A 17,661-nucleotide genomic window follows, 5' to 3' on the forward strand; every position below is an offset into this window, starting at 1 on the left:
TTTATATTTTCCAGAGAATACTGAATTGGAGTGTGAGAGCATTCTTTTTTTTCTACGTTCTTGTTTGTTGCGCTATTATGCAAAAATGGGGAAACTTTGGCTTTTGTTCACATTCCATACCTTGGTGCAAACTAGATTAAAAACTGCACCTGAACGGATTTTTTTCTTGTTGCAGATGGTGATAATATAGGTTTAAACATCTCTCGATATTTGAGTTATTCTAGCAGGAGGAATTTGAATCTATCTAAAATCTAGGGTTTTTTTTGCTACCATAAATGATCTGGAGACACTTGGGGCAAAATTCGATAGCCTCCGAAAATGGGCGCAGTGATCGCGATACGCGATTAACCTAGGTCCGTTGCTTCTGATGCAGGCAGCACGCAAACTACATGCTGCCTGGTAATTTACATGATTGCAGCATTGAGATAGCACTAAACGAGCTGTTCTGTTGATGAGCGCCTCAGCATGGGACCCCAATTTCATGCTAGCCTACACGATTTAAAGCCAGTCTGCACCTCTTAGAGGGTATGTGCACTCTGCCTTCAGCAGGTGCTGGAAGTGGCTGGGAAAGAGAGTCTGACCTGGAAGTACATGGGAAAGAGAGTCTGACCTGGAAGTACAATGAAATATGGTGCAACAGTGGAGAGAGCACGTTCCAAGGTACTCCGATGGTGCACTGGAGGCCTTGGTGGAGCAGGTGGACAGGAGGAGAGAGGTCCTCTATCCACAGGGGGCAATGTTCCCTCTAATTTATTTTGTACTGAGCGGGCCACAAACTCCTTTGTGCGTGATCTTTTTGTCAGTGGGCAAATTTTACAACAACAACTTTTACAACCACAGCAACAGCAACCACTTAAAAGCATATATACATTAATGCTATATTGCCATCTCACTGTCTCAAATCATGAGACAATCGGACAAGCTCTTAAAAATCATGAAATCAGTTGCTTTTTTTTGGTTTATAAATGCCATTAGTGGCTTTATTTAATCTCTAACCGGTCACAGCTCTTACAAAAACTATATTACACGTGTCTCATGTTAGAATTTGCTCTGTCAGGTGTCTCATCAAAGTTAATCATAGGTCGAGGTAATCAGAGGTCCTTGTCCAATTCGGATATACTAATATTGGAGATTAGCTGGGACAATGGTGAAGTAGAACGAAACAGGCGGATCGGGACTCCTCCCAGATGAGGTGCTAATAGCAGATTGGCCAGAACAACAGAGGCATTGAAGCTAACACATGAGCAGCTATTAGTAAGGTCACATTAACTATCTCACATGGGCCAGGTCATCTCCTGTTCCTTTGTAAATTCAAAACAAGAAACATCAGGTTAAATTGATTAGCAGTTAAACCAAAGATGGTGTTTTTGTGACTGGAAGACTGTTTCCAGTGGGGTTCCACAGGGCTCAGTACTAGGTCCCTTGCTTTTTGTGGTATATATCAATGATTTAGACTTCAGTGTAAGGGGCATGATTCAGAAGTTTGCTGCTGATACAAAAATTGGCCGTATGGTTGATAGTGAAGAAGATAGCTGTAGACTGCAGGAAGATATCAATAGATTGGTCAGGCGGACAGAAAGTAGCAAATGGAATTCAATCCAGAGAAGTGTGAGGTAATGCATTTGGGGATGGCAAGGAAATACACAATAAATCAAAAGCAAAATACTGCAGAGGCTGGAAATCTGAAATAAAAAAGAAAATGCTGGAAACAGCAGGTCAGGCAGCATCTGTGGAGAGAGAAACAGAGTTAACGTTTCAGGTCGATGACCCATCATCAGAACTGGAAAAAGCTGGAGATCGAACAGGTTTTTAAGCAAGTGCAGGGGCAGAGAAAGGGGGGAGGGGAGGAAAGAACAAAAGGGAAGGCCTGTGATAGGATGGAAGGTGGGAGAGATTAAGAGACATTAAGAGATGGTGCAAGGCAAAAGGAGATGGTAATGGGACAAGTTAAGAACCAAAAGATGGCTCTAGATGGAAGGCAGGAGAGATTAAGAGACATTTCTTTTTTTAATACACAATAAATGGTGGTATACTGAGAAATGTAGAGGAACAGAGGGAGCTTGGAGTGCATGTCCACAGATCTCTGAAGTGTAGCAGGACAGGTAGATAATTTTTTTTAAATATTCGTTCATGGGATGTGGACGCTACTGGCAAGGCCAGCATTTATTGCTCATCCCTAGTTGCCCTTGAGAAGGTGGTGGTGGTGAGCCGCCTTCTTGAACCGCTGCAGTCCATGTGGTGAAGCTACTTCCACGGTGCTGTTAGGGAGGGAGTTACAGGATTTTCACCCAGCGATGATGAAGGAACGGCAATATACTTTCAAGTCAGGATGGTGTGTTACTTGGAGGGAAACTTGAAGGTGGTGGTGTTCCCATGTGCCTGCTGCCCTTGTCCTTCTAGGTGGTAGAGGTCGTGGGTTTGGGAGGTGTTGCTGAAGAAGCCTTGGCGAGTTGCTGCAGTGCATCTTGTAGATGGTACACACTGCAGCCACGGTTCTCCGGTGGTGGACGAAGTGAATGTTTAAGGTGGTGGATGGAGTGCCAATCAAGCGAGCTGCTTTGTCCTGGATGATATCGAGCTTATTGAGTGTTGTTGGAGCTGCACTCATCCTGGCAAGTGGAGAGTATGCCATCACACTCCTGACTTATGCCTTGTAGATGTTGGAAAGGCTTTGGGAGTCAGGAGGTGAGACACTTGCTGCAGAATACCCAGCCTCTGACCTGCTCTTGTTGCCACAGTATTTATGTGGCTGGTCCAGTTAAGTTTCTGTTCAATGGTGACCCCCAGGATGTTATGGTGGGGGATTCGGCGATGGTAATGGCATTGAATGTCATGGGGCGGTGGTTAGACTCTCTCTTGTTAGACATAGTCATTGCCTGGCAGTTGTGTGGCAAGTATGTTACTTACCACTTATCAGCCCAAGCCTAAAAGTTGTCCAGGTCTTGCTGCATGCGGGCATGGACAGCTTCATTATCTGAGGAGTTGCAAATAGAGCTGAACACTGTGCAATCATCAGTGAACATCCCCACTTCTGACCTTATGATGGAGGGAAGGTCATAGATGAAGCAGCTGAAATTGGTTGGGCTTAGGACACTGCCCTGAGGAACTCCTGCAGCGATGTCCTTGGGCTGAGATGATTGGCCTTCAACAACCACAACCATCTTCCTTTGTGCTCGGTATGACTCCAGCCAGTGGAGAGTTTCCTCCTGATTCCCATTGACTTCAATTTTACTAGGGCTCCTTGATGCCAGACTCTCTCAAATGCTGCCTTGATGTCAAGGGCAGTCACTCTCGTCTCGCCTCCGGAATTCAGCTCTTTTGTCCATGTTTGGACCAAGGCTGTAATGAGGTCTGGAGCCGAGTGGTCCTGGCAGAACCCAAACTGAGCATCGGTGAACCGGTTATTGGTGAGTAAGTACCGCTTGATAGTACTGTCGAAGACACCTTCTATCACTTTGCTGATGATTACATAGAGACACAGAAGATAGGAGCAGGAGTAGGCCTCGAGCCTGTTCCGCCATTTAATGAGATCATGGCTGATCATCCAAATTCAGTACCCTGTCCCTGCTTTCTCCCCATATCCCTTGATCCCTTTAGCCTTAAGAAATATATCTAACTCCTTCTTGAATATATTTAATGAATTGGCCTCAACTGCCTTCTGCGGTAGAGAATTCCACAGGCTCACCACTCTCTGGGTGAAGAAATTCCTCCTCATCTCTGTCCTAAATGGCTTACCCCTTATCCTTAGACTGTGACCCCTGGTTCTGGACTCCCCCGCCATCGGGAACGTCCTTCCTGCATCTAGTCTGTTTAGTCCTGTTAGAATTTTATAAGTTTCAATGAGATCCCCTCTCATTCTTCTAAACTCTAGCGAATACAAGCCCAATCGACCCAATCTCTCTCCATACGTCATTCCTGCCATCCCAGGTATCAGTCTGGTGAATCTTCGCTGCACTCCCTCCATGGCAAGAACATCCTTCCTCAGATAAGGCAACCAAAACTGCACACAATACTCAAGGTGTGGTCTCACCAAGGCCCTGTACAACTGCAGCAAGACATCCTTGCTCCTGTACTCGAATCCTCTCGCTATGAAGGCCAACATACCATTTGCCTTCTTAACTATCTACTGCACCTGCATGCTTATCTTCAGCGACTGGTGCACAAGGACACCCAGGTCTCGTTGCACTTCCTCTTTTCCCAATCTATTGCCGTTCAGATAATAATCTGCCTTCCTGTTTTTGCCATCAAAGTGGATAACCTTGCATTTATCCACATTATACTGCATCTGCCATGCATTTGCCCAATCACCCAACCTGTCCAAATCATATTGGAGTTTCTCTGCATCCTCCTCACACTACACATGCCCACCCAGCTTTGTGTCATCTGCAACCTTGGAGATATTACATCTAGTTCCCTCGTCTAGATCATTAATATATATTGTGAATAGCTGGGGTCCTAGCGCCGATCCCTGCGGTACCCCACTAGTCACTGCCTGCCACTCGGAAAAAGACCCGTTTATTCCAACTCTTTGCTTTCTGTCTGCCAACCAGTTCTCTATCCAAGTCAGTACCTTACCCCCAATCCCATGTGCTTTAACTTTGCACGCTAATCTCTTATGCGGGACCTTATCGAAAGCCTTCTGAAAGTCCAAATATACCACATCCACTGGTTCTCCCTTATCTATTCTATCAGTTACATCCTCAAAAAATTCCAGTAGATTAGTCAAGCATGATTTACCTTTTGTAAATCCATGTTGACTTTGTCCGATCCTGTCACTGTTTTCCAAGTGCTCTGCTATTACATCTTTATAATGGACTTTAGCATTTTCCCCACTACCGATGTCAGGCTTACCGGTCTATAATTCCCCATTTTCTCTCTCGCACCTTTTTTGAATAATGGGGTTACATTAGCTACCCTCCAATCCATGGGAACTGTTCCAGAGTCTATCAAATTTTGGAATATGACCAGCAATGCATCTACTATTTCTAGGGCCACTTCCTTAAGTACCCTAGGATGTAGATTATCAGGCCCTGGGAATTTATCGCCCTTCAATCCCATCAATTGCCCTAACACCATTTCCCTACAAATACTGATTTCATTCAGTTCCTCCCTTTCATCAGACCCTATGTTCCCCGACATCTCTGGAAGGTTATTTGTGTCCTCCTTTGTGAAGACAGAACCAATTGGTTGGCCATTTCTTTGTTCCCCGTTATAAATTCCCCTGATTCTGACTGCAAGGAACCTACGCTTGACTTCACCAATCTTTTTCTCTCCACATATCTATAGAAGCTTTTACAGATTGAGAATAGACTGATGGAGCGGTAATTGGCCGGATTGGATTTGTCCTGCTTTTTGTGGACAGGACCTACCTGGGCAGTTTTCCACATTGTCGGGTAGATGCCAGTGTTGTAGCTGTACTGGAACAGCGTGGCTAGTTCTGGAACACAAGTCTTCAGTACGACAGCTGGGATGTTGTCAAGGCCCATAGCCTTTGCTGTATCCAGTGTGCTCAGCTGTTTCTTTGTCACGTGGAGTAAATTGAATTGTCTGATGACTGGCTTCTGTGATGTTGGACACCTCAGGAGGAGGCCGATATGGTTCATCCACTCGGCTCTTTTGGCTGAAGATGGTTGCAAACGCTTCAGCCTTGTCTTTTGCACTTGTGTGCTGGGCTCCACCATCATTGAGGATGGGGATGTTTATGGAGCCTCTTCCTCCCGTTAGTTGTTTAATTGTCCACCACCTTTCACGACTGGATGTGGCAGGACTGCAGAGCTTTAATCTGATCAGCTGGTTGTGGGATCGCTTAGCTCTGTCTATAGCATGCTGCTTCTGCTGTTTAACGTGCATGTAATCCTGTGTTGCAGCTTCCCCAGGTTGGCACCACATATTTAGGTAAGTCTTGTGCTGCTCCTGGCATACTCTTCTACACTTCTTATTGAGCCAGGGTTGGTCCCCTTGCTTGATGGTAATAGTAGAATGGGAGGTGAAAGAATTATTTTTCTCCCGTCTGCTTCACGGTTCTCCTCTGCAAAATGGGAAATTGCATGAGCTGTAAAAATGTTTTAAAGAATGCAGGTAGGTAGAAGGTTTGGGGAAACAATTCTGTGCTGCTGACTGTTAAGGCAGGTGGTACGCACTGTGGACTTAATCTGCCTTTTAGAAAATTGTTTTTAAGCACCAAAGATTAAATGTACAGGCGTCATAAATTTATTACCATTAATGATAAGTCACGTTCCAAACTTGTTAACCAGCTTAAAGCATTTACTTAAATCTTAAAATATCCCATTCCGAGCTTATTTTAAAATAAGACATTTACTTGTTTTTGGCTTTATGTAGAGCAATGAATACAGATGTGAATCCCGTGGCTGTGACAGCAGGACCAGCAGCTTCTCCAGATCGCCACGGTTTACCTTGCGACCTGATGCCTCTTTTAACTTGTACAGAAGACCCATCATCTATCGAAACAAGCATAGCATCCTCTGATAACTTGGAGGAATGCATATGGCCACCTGCAGATTTCCCCTGTGAAAGTAGAAAATGTGGGACTGGACATGACACTGGCTGTAGTACCAGCTATTCAGAATTTATAAATGAAGAAAACATACAAAAAATAGATGAAGCTGTTGGATCAGATGCCAGCAATTATAATTCAGCACCTCATTCCGAAATTGAAGATGAGAAAAGGAAAGTAATCAGTGTTAGAACTGTTGAATCTGAGGTTGAAGTAACAGAAAATATTGATCAGGTGAAGTGTTACAGAGATAATTTAACACATTCTGATAATTTGCCAACTGCATTTAGTACATCTATTAGTCAAAGAATTAGGAGAGGTAAACGGCAAAGTGCTGACAGTACAAATAATGTTTTAGAAAAAGAAGGAACACCAAAACTGCCGGTTAAAGGAGAACTATCTGGAGAAAGCACTTTGATCATAAAAGAGTCACAAACTCTGGAACAATCTAATCAGAATATTGAACCAGAATCCTTGAACTTTGTTGGAGATTGGCCTGTAGCAGAAACACTGAAACCTCAAGATCAGAGGAAAAGGAGAACCAGACAAACATCAGAACAAAACATCAGAAATAAGGATAATTTAAATCAATCCAGTAACTTGGAATCTGTCATTCCAAGTGATTTATTAAAAGAAGCTGCCGGCAGTTTAGTTGAACAGAAGAATGTAGAGATCTCACATGGATCAAACAGCTCTGAGGCTTCTGTAGATAGTTTTGATGATGTTTATGTAATGTCTTCAACTGCTAAAACCTCTATTTTGGAAAGAAATTCTGAAAACTGTGAGGAGCTTAAAAGTCCAGAAACCTTCGAAGAGCAAATTTCAGAAGCATTGTCTGAAAAGCACACAAATAAAAAATCTTGGCAGAACAGGAGAGTAGGAAAAGCCTGCAAACTGGCACTAACATTCACCGGTAGCAGCCCCATCGCTGCAGAATTTCTGGAGCCTGTCCCCTTGACCTCTGGTCAAATGGAGAACACTCTTGTAATTCCAGATAATTCAGGACAGGAGAACGCAACGCAAACTGCACCTGAAGATTTTGCTCTGTTATGGAGAATTGAGAAACAAAAAGCTAGTTTTATTGAGTTTAAAATATTGACAGGAACTGTAGATGGATTTAAACGAACAGATTTAGATGCAACACGAAAATCTGTAAATCCTAAGGAATCAGTGCCCTATAGAGTTGTGCATGATAAAAGCACATATGTCGATGAAAATGCCTTTGTTAATAAAGAGGAGAATCTGCAGATGCTCAGTGATTGTTTTAAATCTGTCCCTTTTGAGCATCTGAATGATTTATATGAGAAGTGCAACAAAGATGTAGAATGGACAACCAATTTATTGCTTGACTCTGGTGTGAAGCTTTCAAATGAGGATCCAATGAACCAACCGTCAATTGCAAACCATGAACTTGCAAGCAGCAGTATTGCACAAATGAGCCAAGTGCCACAAAAAGAGAAAATAGACTTGGGTGAACAATTGCCAAATGATAAATCTACATCTGTAGCAAATCAGTTGTCTGATGCCAATAAAATTACAACAGATATAAATAGTCAATCATCAGAGACGAATACAGAGAATAATACCATGGAATATCTGGTGTCTTACCTTGACCGTGAAGCCATAACTCCATCACCTGACATTACTACAGAACCTGTAATTCTAGCTGAAGAGTTGAAAAGTACAAGTGATGCATTGCGTGATGCCAGTCCGACATTTAACATTGATTGTGAACAGTTTACTAATCCAAGCAAGGGATATAATGTAGGAGCAGAATACAATGATTCAATGCTTAGGAAGGATCTGGTAAATAACAATGTAATGTGCATAGAAGGTGACATATCTGTTACTTCAAATGTAAAGATAATAAAAGAAACAAATGTTGGTTTGTCTGAATATATAGACATAAATGAGACCACTTCAATATCAAAGCCAGAACTTAATTCCGATACAGAAAATTTAACAGAAAATCAATCCAGCTCTGACACAGTAAAAATCTCAGCACAAAAGGAAAATGGAAATGAAGTGAAAACCATCGAAGGTGGAAGTACAAATCAGGATGGTTTCGGATTGTACTCTGATCGACTGCACATTCAATCTTTGGAATTGTGCTTGCCACCAGAACTGGCAATTCAACTTAATGACCTGTTTGGGTCAGTAGGCCTTGATCCAGGTAAGCAAGGAGTTTGTTCTAAGTTGACTCTACTGCTAATTAATTCACTTATTTTTGTTTGCATTTTAGACTTCAAGGAAGGACACAAATATCCGGAAGTATGCATGTCGATGTGTGTCTCTAGATCAACAATGGTCATGTTATTTCTCGTTAACAAACATCAAAAAAATTCTTAAATAATATGGCAGAACCTTACTGGAAAATATTCTGCCAAAATTAATACTTAAATTTTCAACTTCGATGTCTGTCTAACTTAAATGAAGTGCTTAAATTAACTTTCTTTGGCAGCTTCATGTTGTGCCTTATAAGTTATGTATGTTCAACGATATTTCTAGTCCATTTTCTCGTGATGCTCTGAAAACTTTAGCATTTACACTTGAAAGTGCAAGCTATTTGTCACTAATCTCACTAAAAATGTTATTTATAAATAAGTAAAGGGAATGTTGATGTTTCCAAATAATTTTATGCCTTAAATATAAGAGCATAATGTTTGGAATGAAAGACCATTTGGCTCCATTCAGAGTCCATGGGGGAAAAATTGGGTATCGCCCACTTTGGGGTGCTAATATCGGCTGGGCGCAAAGTTTAACGTCCGGCGCTAATTATCGCCTCCGACTGCAAAATTCGCCTCTATTGCCCCTGGAGGTGATTTGAGCGCTAAATCAAGCGCTACACACCTCTCTTAAGGCGCTAACGTCGGAGAGCGAGGCGCTACCTCAGAACGCTACCGAAGCTCAGGCAATGTCAGTTATCATGGAAGCCAGACAGACTGGCGCCGTCCAGTTCTTAAAGGGGAGGGGCCATCTTGCTGGCCAGCCACACCCTGCTCACTGCAGCCTTGAATCTCGGCCTGGAGAGACCTTGAAAGCAATTGTGTTGGAAGCACTAATGGATAGGCCCAGGGAAAGAGCTCGGCACTTAGGAACTGCAAGTGGTTCTCGGGACCCAAAACTCCTTCAGACAGCGTCGAATCTCTCCAGACGTCTCTCTCCCTCTCAACCTGCGTGTTCCAAAGATTTCGCCAACAAGAAAAGGTAGGAAGCGCCCGCCTTTAAATAGCACTCCCCCAGCCCCTTCCCGACTTGAAAACATTTCCCTCTACCTGTCATTTCTAGCGGCAGGCGGTAAGGCAGGGAGCGCGACTCAATATCCGATCCGGGGCGTTGCACGCTTGACTGACGTCATGATCTGCGGGCGCAGGAGATCGTGGCAGTAGTGTTTAGCGCTGCCACAAAATGACTGGTCAATTTCGCGAGCGGCGCTAAGTCCCTAGCACCCCATTAGCGTCCCCCGGAGGCACTAACGGGAAGCGCTAACCAACCGAATTTCTACCCCCCCCTCCATGTCTGGTAATTCTTTCATGGATTCCTTTTTTTTCCCTGTTCCTCCTCCCCTTCCTGTTGATCCCTTTACTTCACGGAACGCTGTTACTTGCCCTAGCTCAAGGAAAATTTGCATTTCTGTACCTAATTCTATTCTACAGCCTTTTGTTTTATCATTCTCACTGTTCTCTGGTTACTTTGCCTATAGTATATATATATATATAAATATCTGTGCCCTCTCATTGACAAATATTGGGCAGACCAGAGAGTTCTAAGAAGGCATAACACTCATCATTTCAAGGGAACTCTAAACGTGATTGTCTTTCAGAGCTGCTTTACCTTATATGGAAAGTATAAAATCATACAAATAGTCAGATATTTTTACATAAATAGTTTCAATCCTGCTCTTTATAAAAAAAAATTATAAACATTTTTGAAGATCGTGGCAGATTACAGAACATCCTGGCCACTGTTAGTCACAAAACACTGAACAGTGCAGTCATCTATTCTGTGATGTACTTCCTGGAATGTTTCCCCGAATTTCAGGAAGTGGTTTACGAGATGAATAGAAATCTTAAAAGTGCCTTTTAAAAATGATGTACAGTAAGTGTCCTGTTTTCCGAATGGTCTTTATTCTCCCCAAAATGTGTAGTAGTATGTATTGTTTATATTGTTGTCTCTTTATCATTTATTCAACTGTGACCATTACTGCTTCTTAGATTTTTTGACTCCAGAGGAATGTGTTGTCCAGATAGATCTGAATTTGGCAAAAATTATTCATCAGAAGTGGAAAGAGACAATAGTGGTTAGTATAACTTTTGTTCGTCGTATATTCTCATCTAGAGTCTAGACTCCAGAGTTTGGAAATCCTTAAGAAATGTATTGATTACTTATTGTGATTGATATTTCCATGTAGTATATTTTGAGTGAATAGGTGGTGCAGGCGAATATGAGGAGTGGATCTGGGTTTGATTCCAATTCAGAGAGTATGAATGTCTTTTTATTCCTATTATGGTAGTCAGAGATCCTCTGTTAAGTAGGTTTGCATCTTATCGGTATAGTTTTTAGAAGATGTGACTTATACATTACAAAATTATTTTCATTAATCGTACTGCCAACAATCTTTCAAAATGTGTAGTAAAAATTAAAGAAAAAAATATTAACAGCTGTCAAGCTGCCATGGGGTCACTATTTTGCTGATGGACGTACTGAGCAGATTAAATTTTGTTGCAATGCCTTGTCACTTCAGGCAACTTAGAGTGGTGTGAAGTGGTATTATATTAGGAAATCTATTTCCTTTTCTCTTTCAGTGATTTTTCTTTAAAATGCAGCTTTCAACACTAAAATCTTAAAAGATTCTGCAACTAAAATTGTCATATTAAAATATCTAAGCATTCCTTTTGAAAAGTTTAAAATAATTTGTGAAAACCAGTGAAGCAATTGATAAAACCAAATGCAGCATAATTCCCCATTATTTCAGCCACACTATCTATTCCACAGTTATATCATGTGTGTTGTGTGAATTTTAAAGGTATTATGTTATCTCGTACTTGTAATTAATTGTTTGATCAGTTTATCTTGCTTGAATGTAACATATTCTCTTTTCCAGGAACGACAAAAACAAGAATCTCTGTCATACCAGCTCCTTTTGGAAGGTAATAAATATTGTTAACGCCTTGACTGAGGACCTAATTTATTTTGTTGACAAGTGATTTTTCATTCTTAAGAAATGATGAAAGTCAAGGGCACACACAATAAGTAAGGAGAACGAGGAAGGGTAGCCTAGTGGTTATGGTACTGGACTAGCAATTCGGATTGTAACTTCAAATCTCACCATTGCAAGTTTAGATAGGATTACATAGGATATATGGCACGAAACAGGCCATTCGGCCCAACCAGTCCATGCCAGCGTTTATGCTCCACATGAGCCTCCTCCTGTCGTTCCTCATCTAAATCTATCAGCATAACCCTCTACTCCCTTCTCCCTCATATGCTTGTCTAGTCTCCCCTTAAATGCATCTATACTATTCGCTTCAACCACTCCCTGTGGTAGCGAGTTCCACATTCTCACCACTCTGGGTAAAGAAGTTTCTTCTGAATTCCCTATTGGATTTCTTGGTGACTGTCTTATAATGATGGCCTCTAGTCCCTTTTAAATTTCTGCACATGGAGAAACCGGTGAGCAGTACACGTGGGACCTTTCCCATTACTGCGCGGCCATGCAGCTTAGTGGGAACATTGCACTGCAGGCATTTCTCAGGAAAGCATCCACGACCAATGTTCCTGTTAAGCTGCGCGACCGCACAGCAGTCTGGAGGTCCCGCGCAGGCCGCTCAGCAGCTTTTGAATCGTAAAAACTGCGGATGTGTGGAAATTTGAATGGGCCACACTGCCCGTTAAATGGCCCGCGCACCCAAAAAAGTAATTAGCGGGAACATTGTTCATGATCCAACCATTTTTAGTTGTTTCATGAATGACCTTCCTTCCATCACAAGGTCAGGGGTGAGGTTCTTTGCTGCTGGCCCCAGAGTGTTCAACTCCAGTCACAGTTTCTCTGATAATGAAACTCTCTTCCTCATTCTTGGGTTGTCCTGCCCCACACACTTGAGGAGAACCTGTTCCTCAGCCTCCGCTGTGAAATTGGTTACAAGGAAAAGTAAGCGCGACACTGGATGGAAGTGGCATCTGACTCTGATTATGTCCTCCACTTGTGAAATAGTGCCTGATCTCAAATTTGCTATCCTACAGCAGCATAGGAACTTATTTGTGGAGTATCATGGGTGTGAATCTTCTGTGCCACATCAGAGCTTCATGTGAAACAGTCCCTTTGGGCTGCTTTCACATTCCTCCTTGTGATAAATTTCAGAACTTCATTACATTGTGCTATCACTTTAGCTGTATGGTATATTATGTGTGAATTAAAAGCTACAAAAATTGTAACATTTCCTCTTTAGGCGGCAATTTATCTGAGAAGTTAAAGTGGGAGCTTGAGGGTGAAGTGGAGGAGGAAGAGGAGGATGTTTCTTCTTCTCTGAAATGTGATGACAAACAGCCAAAGAAAAAGGATGGAAAGAAAGCTGTCCCTTTATCTGCTGCATTGACTGCCAAGACAGATGTGGTGGAAGGCTTTCCTTTTATGGACCATTGGAGTGCTCGGGTTCCTAGCGTGTCATTAAGGGATATCATGTCTGAGGAGATGGATTTTCAAATAAAGCAAGACCAGGTATGTATATGTCTGCATGTAAAACATAGTTTATTCATTTAGTTTATTGGGGTTTATTCTCCTCACTTTGTAGTTCTGTAATTGGTAATACTGAACAGCAGAGATGAGCTGTATTTATAACTTCCATTAATTCTATCCATTCATTTAGGAATATGGAACCTGTTTTAAAATGGGCTGAATTTTGTATTCACATGTTTTCAGATTCAGTAGTGTCAGAGCATCCTTTTTGACCTTCAGAAATAAGTGGATGATATGTGTAAACGCTCCATTACTAAACTGCAGAGATACAAGATGATAGGTGTAAATGGTAGAAGTAATGGCTGGCACTTCATCAACATAATGGACTTAAGAGCAGTCGAGGATGAGAGAAGACCAAGCAGCCCATCATGCTTGTCCCTCTAGAGTGATGTTGAATAGCGGTGGGTTCTTTTCTGTGCCACAGTGAGAAAATATATTTTAATACATTTTGATTGTTTTTAAATTATATTGCTCATGGTTTATTCTAAATGTTTTTGAGAGACTGCTTGATCATCTTTTTCCAGCTGGAAGTCACCTTGTAATTCCACTGAACTATTCAGCATAATGACCCTGATTTGAGTGCCATTTAATATTCATACAAAAGAAACATTGCACTGATATTTGTACTTCTGATGGGCTTTATCTATTGAAATTTTGCACTTGATTATGATTTTTTCCCCCTTAGGAACAGATTAAATTAGGTGCCCCTTGTAGTTTTATAAGTGTATTTAATTTCCAACTGCGTACTGTGCACTTCTCTTAATTTTCTCAGGAAGGGAATGCAGGTCGGGGGAATCCGTTCTACAGTGTTGTAATCCCATCTCGATCTGCACTCCGTTTGAGGGTGGTTCCCCATTGGGAGTACATGTTTGCTGAATTTGCTCAAGTATGTTGACACCAACCTCAGTCTAAAGACTTTTAATAGTCATGATTGCTGGTGGTCATGATCAATGCATAAAATGCTTGTTACTAACACACAACAGTGCTCCCTGCCATACTTTTCTGGATTCTCCAAAAACATTTATAGAGAGCTTTGGAACCTTATTTCCCATATTATAGTGGGAAAAATCTAAATAAGAGAAAGCATGACAAAAATTGTCCCTCTAAGTCAGGAGTCAGCAGTGTATCTGGCCACTTTTGGATGTTGCCTAGCGCTCACTGGCACAAGCTGATGTACCAACATCCATCCATGCCAAAGACTTTATGGCACCAATTAATCTTTAAGATTTACCAATACCACTTGGCATCAGAGCTGTGCTGATACCAGGTGCCAAAGACACGTTGGTGTTGATTAGTACTGAGTGCAGCAGAAGTCAAAGGAAAAATATACTTGATTTCTCCAAGGACAAAATTGTTGGACCAGCAATACAAATATTGGCATAGGTACTCCTCAACAAAAAGATTACATTAACATCCATAAGGATGGTGTCAGGGGCTTCCCAGCAAAGCTCGATATTTGGCAGTTTTCAAGCTAGACCTCTTTTAGGGGCAATCCAAGTAAAACCAAATAAAGTGTGTACCATCTACAAGATGCACCGCAGCAACATGCCAAGGCATCTTCGGCAGCACCTCCCAAACACGCGGCCTCAACCACCTAGAAGGACAAGGGCAGCAGGCGCATGGGAACACCATCACCCGCAAGTTCCCCTCCAAGTTACACACTTACACATCCTGACTTGGAAATATTTCGCCGTTCCTTCATCGTCACTGGGTCAAAATCCTGGAACTTCCTCCCTGTGGTGTATGTAACCTGTACCACCTTAAGAGAACTACCTTAAGAAGATGGACTACTTTCTCTTGCTACTGTATATTGTAGTACCGGTGGTGACCACACCGGTATATAAGCTCTGTGTAGTAATTTGTAAAGCAGTTCAGCCCTGACCTTCAAGTAGTAAAGACCTGTTTAAGTTTTTCCTGTTGTCTGTGTCCAGTTATTTAAAATAAGTATATCTGGAACACACAGACTCAACACTCCCTAACAGCACTGTGGGAGTACCTTCACCACAAGGACTGCAGCGGTTTAAGAAGTCGGCTCCCCGCCACCACCTTAAGGGCAACAGAACGTTTCCATGTGTGGGGAAGAGCATAACTAGAGGCCATCAGTATAAGATAGTCACCAAGAAATCCAATAGGGAATTCAGAAGAAACTTTTTCACCCAAAGAGTGGTGAGAATGTGGAGCTCGCTACCACAGGGAGTGGTTGAAGCAAATAGTATAGATGCATTTAAGGGGAGGCTAGACAAGCATATGAGGAAGAAGGGAATAGAGGGTCATGCTGATAGATTTAGATGAGGAACGACAGGAGGAGGCTCGTGTGGAGCATAAACGCTGGCATGGACTGGTTGGGCTGAATGGCCTGTTTCTGTGCCATATATCTAATGTAATGTAATTAGGGATGGGCAATAAATGCTGGCCTTGCCAGCAACGCCCACATCCCAAGAACGAATAAAAAAAAAAGTTCTTCCAAGGGGGAACTACCAACATTACTAGAACAGGCATGGCATAATGCCCAAAGCCCCACTGTGAAGGAAAGGTAAAGTTCACAAACATTGTAAACATTAATGCCATTTTCTTTGGCAACATCTCCCTTGGATACATCCTTAGACACTTCCTGAGAGGGACTTGAGAACAGTATTAATTTTGCGTCTTTTCCTGAATGGCATTGTTACATTTTTGAGTTTTTATACTGGATATTTTCCTCGGATTCGGTGTCACAGACTGTTCCCATAAGCAACCTGTGGTCCTTGTGGCCTGTACTCTCCCAGATCTTACTGCCAGCACAAAGGTGCAAGAGATGAGGTTGCAGTGTTGCAAGTGTCTTTTGACAAAAGACCTGAGTGGACAGTTCTACCCTGCCTCCTCCCAAAGTTCCCACCATCATAGACACCAGTGTCCAACCAATTTGGCTTACTCCACATGATGTTAAGAAGTGGCTGAGTGCACTGAACACTGCAAAAGCTATTGGTGCTGACAATGTCCTGGCTGTAGTACTGAAGACCTTCACACCAAAGCTTGCCACTCCCCTATCCAAACTGTTCCAGTATAGCTATGACAGTGGCAACTACCCAACAATATGGAAGATTGGCCAGGTCTGGCATTTACTTTTTCTTCTTAGTTTTGAGACTTTTAAGCATTAAAGACTCCCTTAATTTCAACTCCTTGCTGCTTGGTTTGCTCTTTACATTTTCCTGCCACTTAAATCTGCTGTTCTGTTGATCTCTTTCCCTGATCTTTTCAACTCTCCCCTTTCAAGTGCTGCTGCAGGCCCACTTTAGTCTCTGTCTCTTCCATCCTCCCAGATGGCCAGTTGCCTGTAAGCAGTATGATTAGCAATAGCAACTCGCCTTCTGTATTGAAATGAAGCTCGAACACGAAAATCGATTGTGCCTCCTACACTTGCATCCCCCCATGTAATATGGGAGGGGGAAGCAGCAGTTTACCCTTTAATGTCTGTTTAGAGTGTAGCTTTTTATAGCAAAGGCCAAGAACTATTTCATTTAATCTTTTCTGATTTACATATTTACTTCTTTACCAAATATCTTCATGAATAACTTAGCAGATCTTTTGATTAAACGTCGTAAGTACAAAAAACACTCGTGTCTCTGCTGAGATCTCTTACAAATTTCTTTCCAAATGCTTTCAGTCGCAATGTGCCCCCCACCCCTTCCACACCTCAGCAACCCTGTCCCCTTACAACAGCATAACCCCTGACTCATCATCAACAGCACCATGAGCGATCTGCTGTTGCTCAATAACCTCCCTCCAAATTTGAGTAATGGTACAGTTCTACCAGAACGTACTACCTTTTTATATGAGCAATTGATGTTTTTGGCTACTGAGTAGAAAGTTAAATTAAAAGAGATGGTGTAAGGCCCTGAGAGTTTTTGCTCTCAGTAATTTTTCACGTTTACACTATAGTGGAAAAGAGAGTTGAGTTCAGATTTGTTTATGGTGCTGTGTAAGAAGTATTACTGTCGATGAGGGCAAGTTGTACCAACCTTTTTGTCACTCACTGTACTGCATATTATGGGATTCCACTCCAGTAAAATTTACAGTACTGGCAAAGTATCAAATGAACACTAAATTATTTAATAATTATAAAACCTTTCATAACTTGATTTGCTTTTTATCCCTTGTAGTCCATTATGAGATCACTCTTATCCACAAAGGACTGTGCAACGAAGTTGAAGGAAAAGCACCTCCTCGAGATGTTTCCGGGCATTGATGAGCACTTCATCATGGATATGTATAAAGACAACAAGTGAGTTTCAATCAAAATTTCATTCAGCAGTTAATTGTAATCGTTAATTTTGATGTTTTAAGTGTTATGCAGTACAGGTTGAGCACCCAAAATCCGGACTCTGGGACAATTGGTGGCAGGGTCGTCCGGAATCCGTAAAATGTTCCGGAA

At 42.1% G+C, this 17,661-nt stretch overlaps 1 protein-coding gene across 4 annotated transcripts in view; it reads left to right on the forward strand.

Annotated features, from left to right (window-relative positions):
* The window catches only part of n4bp2 (NEDD4 binding protein 2), a 132,896-nt gene that overhangs the window by 76,036 nt on the left and 39,199 nt on the right, over positions 1-17,661 (forward strand). For 2 of the 4 annotated variants that reach the window (XM_085968969.1, XM_085968980.1), the window contains exons 7-12: positions 6,340-8,687; positions 10,729-10,814; positions 11,619-11,664; positions 12,964-13,232; positions 14,023-14,136; positions 17,390-17,511. In XM_085968969.1, coding sequence (XP_085825095.1) covers positions 6,340-8,687; positions 10,729-10,814; positions 11,619-11,664; positions 12,964-13,232; positions 14,023-14,136; positions 17,390-17,511 — 2,985 coding nt within the window. Of the gene's footprint in view, positions 1-6,339; positions 8,688-10,728; positions 10,815-11,618; positions 11,665-12,963; positions 13,233-13,433; positions 13,651-14,022; positions 14,137-17,389; positions 17,512-17,661 lie in introns of those variants that run through there. The other 2 variants (XM_085968984.1, XM_085968975.1) reach the window with 2 other exon arrangements.

This window comes from Somniosus microcephalus, chromosome 2 (genome assembly GCF_052327205.1).
Source record: "Somniosus microcephalus isolate GS21.2 chromosome 2, FLI_Smic_1.0, whole genome shotgun sequence".
Classification (NCBI taxonomy): Eukaryota; Metazoa; Chordata; class Chondrichthyes; order Squaliformes; family Somniosidae; genus Somniosus; species Somniosus microcephalus.